The 14,739-nt window shown below is 45.6% G+C and overlaps 1 protein-coding gene across 1 annotated transcript in view; it reads right to left on the reverse strand.

The window, feature by feature from the left end:
• Positions 1–202: 202 nt before the first annotated feature.
• The window catches only part of kcnb2a (potassium voltage-gated channel subfamily B member 2a), a 50,248-nt gene continuing 35,711 nt past the window's right edge, over positions 203–14,739 (reverse strand). Inside the window, exon 2 of the mRNA XM_034105097.1 lies at positions 203–2,222. Within this exon, the coding sequence (XP_033960988.1) occupies positions 270–2,222 (1,953 nt within the window). The 3' untranslated portion in view covers positions 203–269. The remainder of the gene's footprint in view (positions 2,223–14,739) is intronic.

Raw genomic sequence — 14,739 nt, forward strand, 5'->3', positions numbered from 1 at the left:
TCTCTGGACAGCAGTACTCGTCGAAAGAGAGATGAGAGTCCAACACGTCTTGCGGGGTATGACAGGTGCATCAATCCAGAAACACTAAAACTGTTTTGATAGTCTTGTTAACATTGTTTGTTTTCCGCATTGTCTTTGTCAACAGGTGCAGAACACACACCTGGAAGTACTTGTTCTGGTTGGTTCTGGGTGGTGGCTGCCATCGATCCCGTCAACCTTTTCCCCACCCTGTTGGCTTCTATATCTGTGAACCTTTTCTCGTTTTTGGCTCACATGCTTGTTTCACAGGGTGGTGTTGCACTTCTACCCAGAACAATGTGATTTTCCTGTTTCTCCACGCTCTGATCTGCTTCTTCTCTCCCTCCTCCTTGCTCACTTCCTTCCAAAGTCCCTTGCTCCATGGTGCAGTTGAGCGGGCTGAGTTTGGAAGACAGAGGGCTTGAATTTGAGCCTGAGCCGACAGCAGACCTTTCCATGTGATTCCTCCCCTGGTGGCTTAAGCCTGTTAGCTGCCCTTCACCTTCTAAGCTCCTGGCTACTGAGCCCTCACCTCCCCCTTGAGAGTTGCTCGGACTGACAGATTGCTGGACCAGAGACGGAGATTGCAGGAACACCAACGGAGACTTAGCTTCCATGGTTGAGGAGCTGGAGGAGGGAGAGAACCTTGAAACCATGTCATCAGAAAGCAGCTGGGCAAGCTTGGCAGACCCAATGGGGGCTGAGGTTGCTACAGGTGTCATCACCGCCATAAGCACATCATCTTGAGCTCCAATGAAGTCAACCTTGAGGGCTTTTGTATTTTGATTGGCGCTGCAGATGCTATCATAGGTCACCCCAAAGCTGTCCACACCCATATCTGCATGCTCAGTTCCTCTGGGGGTGGACACAAACTCATACAAACCCTCCTTAATGACAGCCATTGGCTGAATGCTGTCAGGGCCCGTGTTGCCTTCTATGGTGCTGATCTGACTTAGATCCAAGGGAGGGGGAATGCGCTGGTGTCTAGCACTAATTGTACCCCCTTCAGCACTGGACCCCCTTCTTTCTACTGAAGCAACATAGGAGAGTTTCATGCAGTCTTCAGGAGAAGTTTGTCTGGCTTGGGTGGAGGTTAGCATTTTCATCTCCATTTGCTCCTCCAACATTTTCTTCTTCTCCTCCTTAATTGTTGATGTCTTGTTTAAAGCTTCTTCCAGCAGATTTACACTGAGGTTTTGAGACGTCGTTTTGTTAGGCAAAGGCTTGACTCGTTCAGGGGAGCCCTGCTGCGCCACTTCCTGGTAATGCGACTTGCCTTGGCTACACGACTCATCATTGGTGTAGTGTTTGTGGTAGCTCCATCGGCTGGGTGACATATGATTGTCCACCGGATTCTTACTGTCCTCCCTCTTCTCCACCAACACATCTGTGAGTTCCATACTGCGTGCAAAAGCATCCTTGAGGTTAATAGAAATAATACTTCCACTCCGTTTTGCTCGTTCAAGGGCTTCCCTTCTCTTGACGGCCTTCTCCTGCCGCTTTTGTTCTCTGTAAAACTCAGAGAAGTTGTTGACAATGATTGGGATGGGAAGGGCAATTACCAACACACCTGCTATGCAGCAGAGCCCTCCAACAATCTTGCCCAGTAGGGTTTGTGGGTAAATATCTCCATAACCAACAGTGGTCATGGTAATGGTAGCCCACCAGAAGGAGGCGGGAATACTAGTGAATTTGGTGGCATCCTCGTCCTTCTCAGCAAAGAACACCAAGCTAGAGAAGATCATAATGCCCATGGCTAAGAAGAGAATCAGTAGACCCAACTCGTTATAGCTCCTTCTCAAAGTGAAGCCCAAAGACTGGAGTCCTGTGGAGTGCCTGGCCAGCTTCAGAATCCTCAGGATCCTCATGATTCGGAAGATCTGCACCACACGCCGCACGTTCTGGAACTGCATAACGTTCTTGTTAGACTCAGTCAGGAAGAGGGTCACATAGTAAGGCAAGATTGCCAGCAAATCAATGATGTTCAGCGGGGCTTTGATGAAGTCCCACTTGTTAGGTGCTGAGAGAAGGCGCAGCATGTACTCCATGGTGAACCAGGCAATGCAGACAGCTTCTACGTGGGCTAGGCTTGGGTTGTCATTGAACTGGCCAAATTCATCCACCACCTGAAGCTCCGGCAGGGTGTTCAGGGACAATGAGATGGTGGAAATGATGATGAAGATGATGGAGATAAAAGCCAGGAACTGCAAGAAAAAGAAAACATTGTAGGTTACTGTATTAGCTGAACACATTATGGCTTCACACTCTACGTAATAGTGAGCTCACGGTATTTGGTCAAATCCATTGCCTCAGTATGTCATGCAACAAGTAAGTACTGTAAGTCTTGGTATGTCAACCTCTTAGATTTTGATTGTAATGTCTGAACAAATACTATAGACTTTTTAACGTTGCCAGATCTGAGAGACATCTGGTAGCCAAGTCACAGCCACATTGTCATTAAATAAAGTAGTTAAAGAAAAGCTGTCATTCAGTGATACTGTCAACATGGTAAAACATTTGCCAACATTTTACCAAGCCATCCCAAATATGTTTGCTTTACAAAACAAATAGATGAGCATAACAACATCTTCAGAATTGTGTGTGTACATAAAAACCAAAAACTCTACGCATTCAACAATATAATGGTAACAAAAACAGTGTAGCACAAAAAGTGTGCCTTGCGGAGGTTCCAATTATAAAGGAAGCCACAGTTTAACAATATTGAATTGAAACAGAATGTACAGCCTGAGACGTTTGATACAATTAATGAACCATAAATGCTTTGTCTGTTTGACCGTTCACATTAACAAAAATCACCAGCTGGGTTGAATAAATAAAGATTTAGGAGCCCACCTTATAATACGTTTTTAATCGTGCCAGTTAGTCTAGTCTTCAGCCAGTGAAAACAGAAAAAAAAATGTATGTGTCTTTGTCAAGTCTGAAAGATAAATCATGATATTGTCATGGTGATGTCTCCAGAATACAAAAACATAGAATCGGAATCAGAACCAGTATTCCTGTTTTCCATTTAGACTGAATAAAAAATAAAAATACAACACATAAGAAGTAGAACTGTGCAATATAAGATAACATAAGATATATAAACATAAGAAATTGAAGTAATATGTCCAAAAAAATAAAATAATATAATATGGCTATGTTAACCACTGGAGGGAAGACCCAATGAAGGCATTTGCATAAAGGGAAAGATTTTGTCATTTAACAAAACGTATTTTGTCCTGTGTTGTAATATTTCTTTTTAAATCTGTTTCCCCTAATGAATGATAGTACAACACTTCCTTTAGAGTCCTTTAAATTATGTTAAAATGCAATTTAGAAAGGTTGCTCCTTCAATTAATTGGTAACCAGGCCTAACAAACATTTAAGTATGAATACCTTACAAGTTGCATAGTACAATGTGAAGGGAATGATTATATATTTCCCCCCATATGTAAATGCTCAGGTGATTTGAGACAGTGTTTGCCCCCATCCCCCATTCATCCCTGCCCTTGGCTAATCTGACGCTGCTTCTCACAGTATGGCTCACATATAACATAGAGAACTCAACACTTCCCCATGAGACTTCTGTTAGAAAAACTCATATGTCCTTTCTGAGTGAGGTAACTGAAGCATGCACAGTCGGAGTCTTCTCCCTGCAGCCCTTGCTAGGACATTTCAGGATAATTGTAATAGGATTGTGTTGCTATCTATAGAAAGGATAGAGGGAGGTTAGAAGTGTTTACTCATTATTTCCGCCCCCAGAAGGAAGAGTCAAGCATACGTCAGACGCCCACACGAAAATACTTATACCAAAATAGAATCATAAAGAAAGGTCAGAGAAAACTATAAAGGTGAACAGATGATAATGACTGACAGGAAACACAGAGGGATGTCTCTCAATCAACAGACGGTGCCTGGTGTTCTGTTTACTGCTTTATAATTGGTGATGGTCATTATGAAAAAGCTGGAAAATATCGTTACAAATGTAGTCTGAACAAGATGAAACAAGTATAAGAATCAACCTGGAGATGCAGGAACATGTAGTAAGTAGCAGCAATACTGGACAGGATGATATATGCAACATTTCCCAAATAACTAGATCATTGTAGTAGAGTAGTAATGCAAATCATTTTTGAGGAAAAATTCACAAATTCTATGCAAATATAATAAAAAAATGTGTAACAACAGAAACTTTGTAACATTGTGAAATGATATTGGCTCTGTATACCTGATAGGTAAGTAATTATTACAATTAGTTAATGATGAATGAATTCAATACCTTTGTAAGTAAAGCTTGATTACAATTATATAACCTTCATCTGTGAAGTCTTAAGTGTATTTAAAGATGTCTCGTATGTAAATTGACAATCAGAAGATAGTTTCATATACCAATGGGATATTTTATATATATATATATATATGTTATTATTACGTTGTTTGATAATAAATTGTAATAATTGTTACGATACAACATATCCCAATTTTTTTTTTTTTTTCCCCCCCCTTTATTTACCCAGGTGTATCCCATTGAGATCATTTATCTCTTTTTCAAGGGAGACCTGCTCAAGTAGGTTTCACATGAAACATAAAAACGTAAACAGAACAACAAAAAGGACATCTTACAGCATCATTACAGGGATTACAATTTACAATAACTATCCACATGAACAGGTACCAACAGCTTCCGATTGAGTAGCATCCAACCGAGCTTTAAAAACATTTAGTGGCACCAGATTGCTCAGTTTCCATTTAATTTGCAGACTGTTCCAAGACAGAGGAGCTGCGCATCTAACAGCTGTCTTCCCTAAGACAGTCCTAGCAGTTGGCGCATTTAATAAAACCACAGCATTCGATCTGAGGCAGTAGCCACTTACAATTCTCTGAGAGATCAGGGAGCAGATATAAGATGGAAGTTTCCCTAGCATGGCTTTGTATATAAAAATGTACCAGTGACTGAGCCTCCGTACAGTTAGTGAAAGCAAACCAGCCCTTGCATACAGGGTACAGTGATGGGTTAATGCTTTACAGTTTGTCACAAATCTCAGTGCGCTGTGATACGCAGCATCTAACTTGACCAGGCAATGGGCAGGTGCATTCATATAGACCAGATCCCCAGAGTCCAGCACAGGTCAAAAGGTCACAGAGCCTTTTCCTGGCCTCAAGCGAGAAACAGGACTTATAAAAAATATACATTTTAAAATGGACTGCAAATGTATTTATTTAAAGATATATATATATATATATATATATATATGTTCCCCTTTGCTATTCCATTTGCTCATCTGTCATTTTATCATATTTCTTTCACAATTGATTTACTTTCTTCTCCTTTTTAGCTTTAATTGCATGTTGACTTTGATATTCAGATGATTGAAGCACATCAGATGAGAATTAATCCAAAAGATAAAGACATACAAATAGTATTTTTTTTGCTAAAATAAGGAATACAAAAATACATCTGAGTTAAGTACTTTTTCCTTTTTGTATAGATGTTGTATTGACTTATTCAACTGTCATACAACCAGTACTTTATTTACTAAAACAAATAATTAACATATATATTTAAAGTAGTGCTGTCAAAATTATCGCGTTAACGGCAGTAATTAATCTTTTGAATTAATTGCGTTAAAATATTTAACGCATTTAACGCATGTGCAGAATGGCCCGTACCGTCACTTGTGTCACAAAGCGCATTTGCGTACTGACGTATTTGTGAAGCTTTTCCAGAAGGCGGTTAGATCACCGGACGACAGAGTCGGTGCACACTAGTGATGGGAATTCCGGCTCTTCTTGCTGAGCCGGATCATTTGGCTCACCAAGAAGAGCCGGCTCTTTCGGCTCCCAAAGGGCTCTTCAGTTTACCACATATTATACCTTTTAATTAAATCAAAGGTAGCCCTGTTTTGACTAATGATTTATATGTGTACACATATATCACTTAAAATTATTCAATACATCCTTTGTACTGAAGTATTCAAAAGTAAAAATTACATGTTTAATATAAATGATTTGCTGTGGCCAATTCTTTTCATTGCATTTACACACCCGTGTAACTCTCTGATACCACCCAATGAATGCATTGACTTGCTTGTAGAACCACGCTACACAAAACAGATGGCAACATCTATAAAAACTATTTTAAAAAAGGGGCTACTGTATCAACCTATATAAAGTATATAAATATAGTTTTTCTCCCTGCAGGAGAGGGGAGCGTGCTTTGAGATCAACTGCTAGGCTGCAGCGGGGAGAAGAGGGGGACAAAAAGAGATCTCCGTCCTCCGTGTTTTATTCTTATAGAAGTAAGAAGAGAAGTAATGGGGCAGAAACCCTCCTTTTTACGCAGCGGTCCAGACATAGACATCAAACGGCGACACATATTCAGTTGCCAGTTACTTTTGGCATTAGGGCAGGGATATTTAAATCAATACATAAAACAATTTTTTAAATCAATAAAATCTTTTTCTAAATCCATAAAAGCATTTCAATTATTATTGGGAGTCATGTCGTTACTTTGTTGAGAATGTGGCCATGTGTAATAAGCGAGATAATGTCGACATTGCACATTGCATAATGTGCCTTCATGCCGATCTCGATCCCTCCGCAAAAACAAAACAAAAAACGGCTCGTTCGCGGGCGAGAGCCGGCTCCTGTCGTGTGCACACGGAGTGCACCGACTCTGTGCACACGGAGTGCACCGACTCTGTGCACACAGAGTGCACAGACAGGGAGCTGTTAACGTCGGTCTGTATAACGGACTTGTGCCAAAACTACGCCAACCGGCTGCGGAGGGAGACTCCCCCCTTCACTGGAGAACTGCGCTAATACAGCTGATCACAACATTCACACTCTGTGGTCACGAAGTACTCCACTAGCCCCCCCCTCTGTCGACTTTCCTGAAGTACTCCCCCGTTGATAGAAATCAACACGTAATGAATAAGACCCCACAGTTTGATGATTGATAGGTGTGTGGGTTGTTTTGACACGCAGAAAAATGTTATAATAAACATAGATAGCCTACTGTGTTAAATGGATATATCCGCCTTCTTTCATTTATCTTTCCATTCCCACAACAATATACATAAAGAAATGGCATATTTTGGACATAGTTCGAATGGTGATTAATCATGATTAATAAATTTTTAAGCTGTGATTAATCTGATTAAAAATTGTAATCGTTTGACAGCCCTAATTTAAAGATATGTTGATAATGTGACACCTTAAAACTAAAGGAGAAGTCAGGGTATTAGTTAGATCCTGCTGAAGGGCTGATTATAGCATGTGTGACTGGTTATCAGGAAATAGTGAAAGTGATTTAGTTAACATTATATCTGCATTTTGGTTTCTTCTGCTATGAAAACTGAGGAGGGCTTTTCTAAAGGGAACATGAGAGGATCATTTCATCCGGATGATGCACTGGTCAAGAAGAGTCAAATAAGAGTCAAAGGAGACACAGCGCATTACTGCAAAACACCCTGAACACTGTTCCTGCTGCTTCATCATCCTCATTCAGAAAGAGTGATTGTTTTTAGACAAAACTGCAAAGCAAGCAAGACAAATAAAACAGAGAGGAGCAGGAGCAAGAAGACAGAGGGAAAGCCAGAGAGAGACAGAGTGAAGGGAAGTGTGGGGCATGTGTATTAAAGTGTGGCCAACCCCCGCGTCTTAATGGATTAATGGCTGCCAAATGCTGTGACCTTGGCACCCAGGGCAGATTTAAAGCCGTACTAGGAAAACACAAGCTGCTTTAGAAGCTGCGCAGTAGAGTGAGAATTAATGCAGGCCCCATATTAAAGATGCTACTGTTCAATAGAGTGGTGCAGGAATGAGCACTAAAACCCGAAAATGAATTAGCATTTTAGCATTTCCGTTTTTCTTGTCTGGAAGTCCAAGGTTTTTTTTACGTGTTTTTGGTTAGTTACCTGAAATAAGGTCTGTGGTTAACACAAGCTGAAGATATTGTCAAGTTTTGTTCTACGAGAATAAATACGTCAAAAACCCAACTGGTGAATGTCCCACTTTCTACGTGTCTTAAAAACAGCAGATGCTAACTAAACGTATTAGTACTAAATGACATCACACCAAACATTAGCCACCTTTAGCTTAGTGTTGGTGACGTGAAGTCATGCGACCGTGATGTAGCTTGTTTATAGCCTAACGTTAGCTCTTTACTTCTGGAGATTGCATTTATGCTTAAATATAATAAAGTAGTGTTAAAGGTCCCAGGACATGCTTTTCCGGTTGTTACCGTCCCCTTGTGTGTTATGTAGCTTGTTATGCATGTAAACGTTCTGCAAAGTCACACACCCTCAAAGTAATCCCTGTAGCTGTGTCTTTTCTCTAACACAGAAAAGACCTGTCTATGCTGCAGTGTTCATTTTGGCAGCTATTTTTTTATTTAGTCTTTAGACGAAAATGGGTATTAGTTTTAGTCACATTTTAGTCATTTCTATCCTTCATAGTTTTAGTCGACGAAAACTCAAAACGTTTTAAGTACTTTTTGTTATTTTTTAAAGGGAAAAACTAAACAAAGTAACATTGCTTCATTTAAATGTAAAATAAATTAAATATATATAATTATGTTAATAATAATAATAATAATACATGGGACTTTTATAGCGCTTTTCATGAAACTCAAAGACGCTTTGACAGAGAACTATTGTTATTATATTGTACTGTACTTGAGTAAAATGTTGAGGTTCTTGTACTTTACTGGAGTATTTAAATGTTTTGCTACTTAGTAGCCTACTTCTACTCCACTACAGTTCAGAGGTAAATTATGTACTTTTACTCCACTACATGTATTGAATACGTTTAGGTGCTTTGCAGATCTGGATGAATGATGTGAAATATAATCAAGTGTTAAATCTGACTTTAGTTCCACCTGGAGTAAATTCACAGTATATAAAGTCATTCAAACTAGCTGCAAGAGTTAAGGAAGTCGAAAATTGTGCATTTCTCCGACTGAATATGACACCTTTTGGCCAGCTGTTTGGACAGACTGCTCGTGTCAACGTGCTTACCTGAAAACACCAATGGCAAACCAGGTTTGTCCACATCAAGCCTTGTAGAGTGTCTCTAGTCTAGACTCTATGGTTGCATCTCAGGTCGATTAAATGGATTCCCTGCGTCCCTCACTTGCGTCGTTTCCCTGCGACTAGTACCTCCCACCAGGGAAGCATGGAGAGACGCAAGGAAACGTCGGGTTACGTAGTGTAACCCTTGTATATTAGCACAGGCGGAGCCCTCTACTGGACTCTATGGGTACTCTCTTACCCCGCAAGCATTCTCCCACTGAGACTTCTATAGACGTAGCCGGCCCTGGGCGGGCCTACCTGAATGCGCGCGTATCACACCGTATAAAAGGAGGCCTCGCCTCCTGACTATCATCCTACACTTCTCTTCAGCGAGCGGAATAGGACAGACAGTGCCCCGAGTAGAGGGCTCCGCCTGTGCTAATATAACAAAGGGTTACACTACGTAACCCAACGTTATATCTCTCACAGGCTCCGCCCTCTACTGGACTCTATGGGTACAGTGGGTGGAGCCGCGATGTATACTCGCACTGTCGTCCAACAATATTCCACCCTACTGCCCCTGACCGGCTATTATGGTCAGCAGCTGCTGCCCCACCTTCTCCTTTAACCCGGTTGTAACCGAGGAGAAATCTGGGCTGTGGCTGACAGAGCACACCCTGCTGCGCTTACCTCGCAAAAAGTGTGCTCAAAAAACAGTGCCGGGGGACCCCCCCACCCTGGATGGGGAGAGCCCCCTCGGCCCCGAAAGGGCTAACTACACGCCTGCCTCCCTGAATCCCTAAGGATAACAGGGAGAGCCCCAGAGCCCTTGCCCCACACTCAAACACTGACCCCGTGTCGAGTGTGTGGACTAAAGTGTGGAGGGCTCCCCCCCTCCTGCTCTCGGCAGGAGGAGAGCAGCCCTCCAGCCCTGTAAGGGCCCAGTGCGCCATCCCCGCCCCTCCTGGGACCCTCCGAAGGCCCGAGAACAGCGAAGGCGCATTATGTCCGGGGAGGGGGTCAGATGCCAACTGACCCACAACCAGGGGCGGACTGGCTATCGGGAATACCGGGAGTTTCCCCGGTGGGCCGGTGCTGTGTGTGGGCCGGAGGGCCAACAACAACAACAAAGTTTCTAAAAAAAAAATCCTACCGGCCCACATTTGTAAGTGTTCCGGCCACTCCCTTTTTTTGTTTTGCTTACCTAAATCCTACCGGCCCACATTTGTAAGTGTTCCGGCCCAGCCCAGCCCAGTGGGGTGTGGCCAGGGTTGGGTTGTAACGGAATAAATGTAACGGCGTTACGTAATCAGAATACAAAAATCAAGTAACTGTATTCAGCTCGTGTTACATTTGAAAAACGAGTAATCTGATTACAGTTACTTTCGTAAACCTGAAGTGAATACATTTTGGATTACTTATTGGAATTATTGGTGGAAAGATTTCCTCACATGTAATATTCATTACTAAAGGTACAGCCTTGTCTGGTTTCTTGCTCAAGGGCACCACGGCAGGGCAGGAGGTGAACTGGGACCTCTCCAAGTAGAAGTCCACACTCCAAATAGGTCTGGTCCGGGACTTGAACCGGCGACCCTATGGCTCACAGTCCAAGCCCCTACTGACTGCCATAGATTTAGTCCCTAATTTTGCTCTCAAAATGGACCAGATTGATGCATTTAACTTCGACATTTAAAAACAAATCTTCCCGGGGGAGCTTGCCCCCGGACCCCCCTAGAGGAGGTGAGGTCCATCACCTGCCCACACCCCCTGTTAAATTCTCTCACCCACATTGAGGATGCTTTGTACGTCGCCCATGTTTTATTCCATGTGTCAAGTCAGGCAAATTGGGTCAAAATGTTATTGCATCAATGATCTGTTAATATTAAAATCACTAAATATATGCCGTAACTATTTTTGCTCTAGGCAACTCAAGGGCTCAGGTAATGTGATTACTATATGAATAATTGTCCAAAATAACATTAAAGGCATAGGGTTTTTTGTTAAGTAACATACTTTCGTCGCCGGCCGGCCGATACATGCTGCGCATTAAGTGGGCCTGTCTGTCAATTAATCCCCGGGCCACTTTTTCCCCCCAGTCCGCCCCTGCCCACAACCCCCCTCCCCCCTACCAGTCCTGTGTTGCCCCCGCAAGTACAGACGAGGAGAAAGAGCTCGACATGTCCAAGAGATAAAACCTTATGAAGGGGCCTGGCGTCGACCAAGACGCCGCTGTGCATATATCCTCCACACTCACACCGTTGAATAAGGCTGTTGACGCAGCCACAGCCCGTGTGGAGTGTGCACGAACCCCCGTGGGGCAGGCTCTCCCTGCCTGTCCGTAGGCATGTGCAATGCACTCGCAGAGCCAGCCTGCCAGGCGTTTCTTGGACAGAGCTTTCCCGATCACCCCGCCCCCGAAGCACACGAACAGCTGTTCGGTGCGTCTAAGGGCAGCCGTGCGCTCTACATAACATGCTAGCGCACGCACCGGGCAGAGGAGGTGCAGTTTAGCTTCCCTGGTCCCACCATGGGGGGGGAGCCTAAAACCCCCTACTGAATAGCCCTTGACCTGAACGCACTCCTTAGGCTCTTGGGCACAAAGGAGGGGTTCGGTCTGAGTGTCGCGCCGCTCCGGTCACCCCGAATCTGTAAACAGCTCGGGTGCACCGACAGAGCGGTTAACTCGGACACTCTTTTGGCTGACGTTGAGGCAAGAAGCAAAGCTGTTTTCCACGACAATGCTTTTAGAGAGGAGAGGCTCAAACGGCCCCGAGGCCAGAGCCTCGAGCACTAGGGGCAGGTCCCACTGTGGGGTGGAGGCGTGCACTACTGGGCGCAGCCTCCTGACCCCCTGTAAAAAACCGCGACATCAGTGGTTGACTAAAGGCTGACCTGCTGCTAAATCCCTCATGGCAGGACGAGATGGCTGCTGCATACACTTTCACTGTTGAATGCGCAAGCCCTCTGTCCACCAGTAACTGTAAGAAGGATAACATAGAGCCTAACTCACAAGATAGGGGCTCTATTCTCCGCTCCTCACACCATCGCTGGAATCCTAGCCACTTTGGCCTGTAACAGGCTGTGGTGGATCCAGCTCTAGCTGCCTGGATAGACTGAATAACACTATCAGACAATCCACCCTGTCTCAACCTGTCCCTCTCAGGAGCCAAACCTGGAGAGGACGGCCGAGAGTGGGTAACGCCCCGATTGCACCTGCCTCTTGAGACATCGCCCCCCAGAACTGGGGAACCGCCCAGGGCTGGCCCACCTTCATCTGTGTCATCTCTGAGTACCACGGCGCCCCAACGCGATCCAGAGCCACTAGGATGACTGACAAACGTTCTCGCCTCACTCTCCTCAGGAGGGGGAGAATGAGACGCAGCGGTGGAAAGGCGTATAGCAGCTTCCTTGGCCATGGCTCGTGTGCAAATGCGTCCAGCCCCAAGGGTGGGTCGTCGCTCCGAGCCACAGAGAACCACAGGGAACAATGGCTGTTTCGCCGGCTGGCGAACAGATCCACTTCCGCTCTCCCGAACTGGGCCCAGATCTGCTTCACCACCTTCGGGTGAAGCACCCACTCGCCTGGCAGGGGGCCGCCCCTCGACATGAGGTCGGCTCCCCCGTTCTCCAGTCCCGGGATATGGAGGGCTTGAAGCCCATAACCACAGCCTCTCCGCTGTGGTCAACAAGGCGGAGGAGCGGACTCCGCTCTGCCTGTTGATATAAGCCACTGTGGTGCTGTTGTCGCTCCTGACCATTACATGTCTCCCCTGAATTAGGGGCCTGAAATGCTGGAGGACTAACACTACCGCCCGTAGCTCTAGGAGGTTGCTGTGTCGAGACTCTGTTAGAGCCCAGCGCCCACCTATAGCCCTCTTCAGGCAGGTCCCTCCCCATCCTGTTCCGGATGCATCCGTGAACACTGTGATGTAGGAGGTCACCCGTCCCAAAACCGGAGGTTGCCCCTCACTGAGGGGGGTATGGTCACCAGCCGCCGCCTGTGCCTCTTGGGATCCAAGCGTAGGCTGGAGAACCACCTCTGCAGGCGGCGCATATGTAGTAACCCTAACGGGACCATCATGTGAGCAGCCGCCATGAGACCCAGCGTCTGCATGACAGTAAAAGCTGTCACTGTTGCCCCCTGTCCCAGTCTGCGTACCCCCTGAAGAAGGGACGCACGTCTGCTCTCTGACAGGGTGGCGCGCAACGTGCCTGCATCGAGCACCACACCCAAATACAACGCCCGTTGGTGAGGTATGGGGGTGCTCTTTTTCCAATTGATCGCGAAGCCTAATCTGGTTAGGTGTGTGATCAATTGTGCTGTGCAAAACATTGCCTGTTCCCGTGACCCAGCCATGAAAATGAGGTCGTCTATGTAAAAGAAAACTCTCATGCCGTGTGCGCGCAGCGGTTGAAGCGCTGTGGCCACACATTTGCTGAATGTGCGTGGGGATAGGGAATAGCCGAACGGCAGCCTGTTGTACCCGTAGGCTATCCCTTGAAAGGCAAAACGCAGAACTTTCTGTGCTTTGGAGCAATTTCTACATGAAAGTATGCGTCTTTCAGGTCGATGGTGGTGAACCAATCGCCTGGCTGCACCAGCCCCAGTAACTGTTTCATAGTTAGCATGCAGAATTTCCTGCGGGAAATGTGGCGATTCAGGCCGCGGAGATCTAGAATAGGTCTGAATTCCCCTGTCTTCTTGGGAACCAGGAAGTATATGGAATAAAGACGCTCTTGCCTGCGCTGAGGGTGCACAACAGACACAGCCTGTTTCTGCACCAGAGCCTGAATCTCTGCTGAGAGGAAACTCATCCCCTCTCGAGAGGATAGCTTCACCTCTCGCATGCCCATAAAAGGGGGTGGGATGCTGCAGAACTGGAGTGAATAGCCCCGTTTCAGCGTCCTGTCCATCCACCTTGATAGTACACAGCTGAGTTTCCATTCCCCATAACACTGTGTTAAAGGGCATGCCCTCAGCTGTGGGGCCGCCTCCTGGGAGAACTGATGTACCTCTCGCATGCCCATAAAAAGAGGTGAGTGTGGGACACCCACAAGACAGTGGTCCATGTGATACAGTGTATAGACATGTGGTACAGTGGGACGCTGCGTCCTCCTGTCCCTCCACCTTGTTAGCACACAGCTGAGTTTCCATTCCCCAGAACATTGCGTTAATGGACAGGCCCTCAGCTGTGGGGCAGCAGCTATGAAGCTGTGATACTCTCTGGTGACCCGTTCCACCGCAAAAACTCCCCGCGAAGGGAAGATTTGCCCCTGGAGGGTTGACACAGAAAGGGCCGATTATTTACTGAGGACCCTGAACGCACCGCCGCGCGCTCTTGTGTGAGCGCGCGCTCCACCCTAATGCTGTTCTCACCACTACGGTAAACAGCATTAATCGGAGTCTTTATAGGCGTAGTGTGTTTTACTAAGGTCCCTGAACGCACCGCCACGCGCTCTTGTGTGAGTGCGGACTCCGCCATAATGCAGCCTTTACCACTACGGGTAAACTGCATTGGAGTCTTTGCTCTAGGCGTAGTGTGTTCTCTGACAGCAATACGCCGGCCATAATGTCCCTGTACCCGCATAGCGCTCTCCTTTAGATAGCACTCCCTGCGGTTCATCCCTCTCTGCGCACTCCCATTAGCCACCTCCTTTACAGGAGCTACAGCTGGGGCAGCGAATGGGGAATTTGTACGGTTAACAT

The sequence above is a fragment of the Pseudochaenichthys georgianus genome, chromosome 17 (genome assembly GCF_902827115.2).
Source record: "Pseudochaenichthys georgianus chromosome 17, fPseGeo1.2, whole genome shotgun sequence".
Taxonomy (NCBI): Eukaryota; Metazoa; Chordata; class Actinopteri; order Perciformes; family Channichthyidae; genus Pseudochaenichthys; species Pseudochaenichthys georgianus.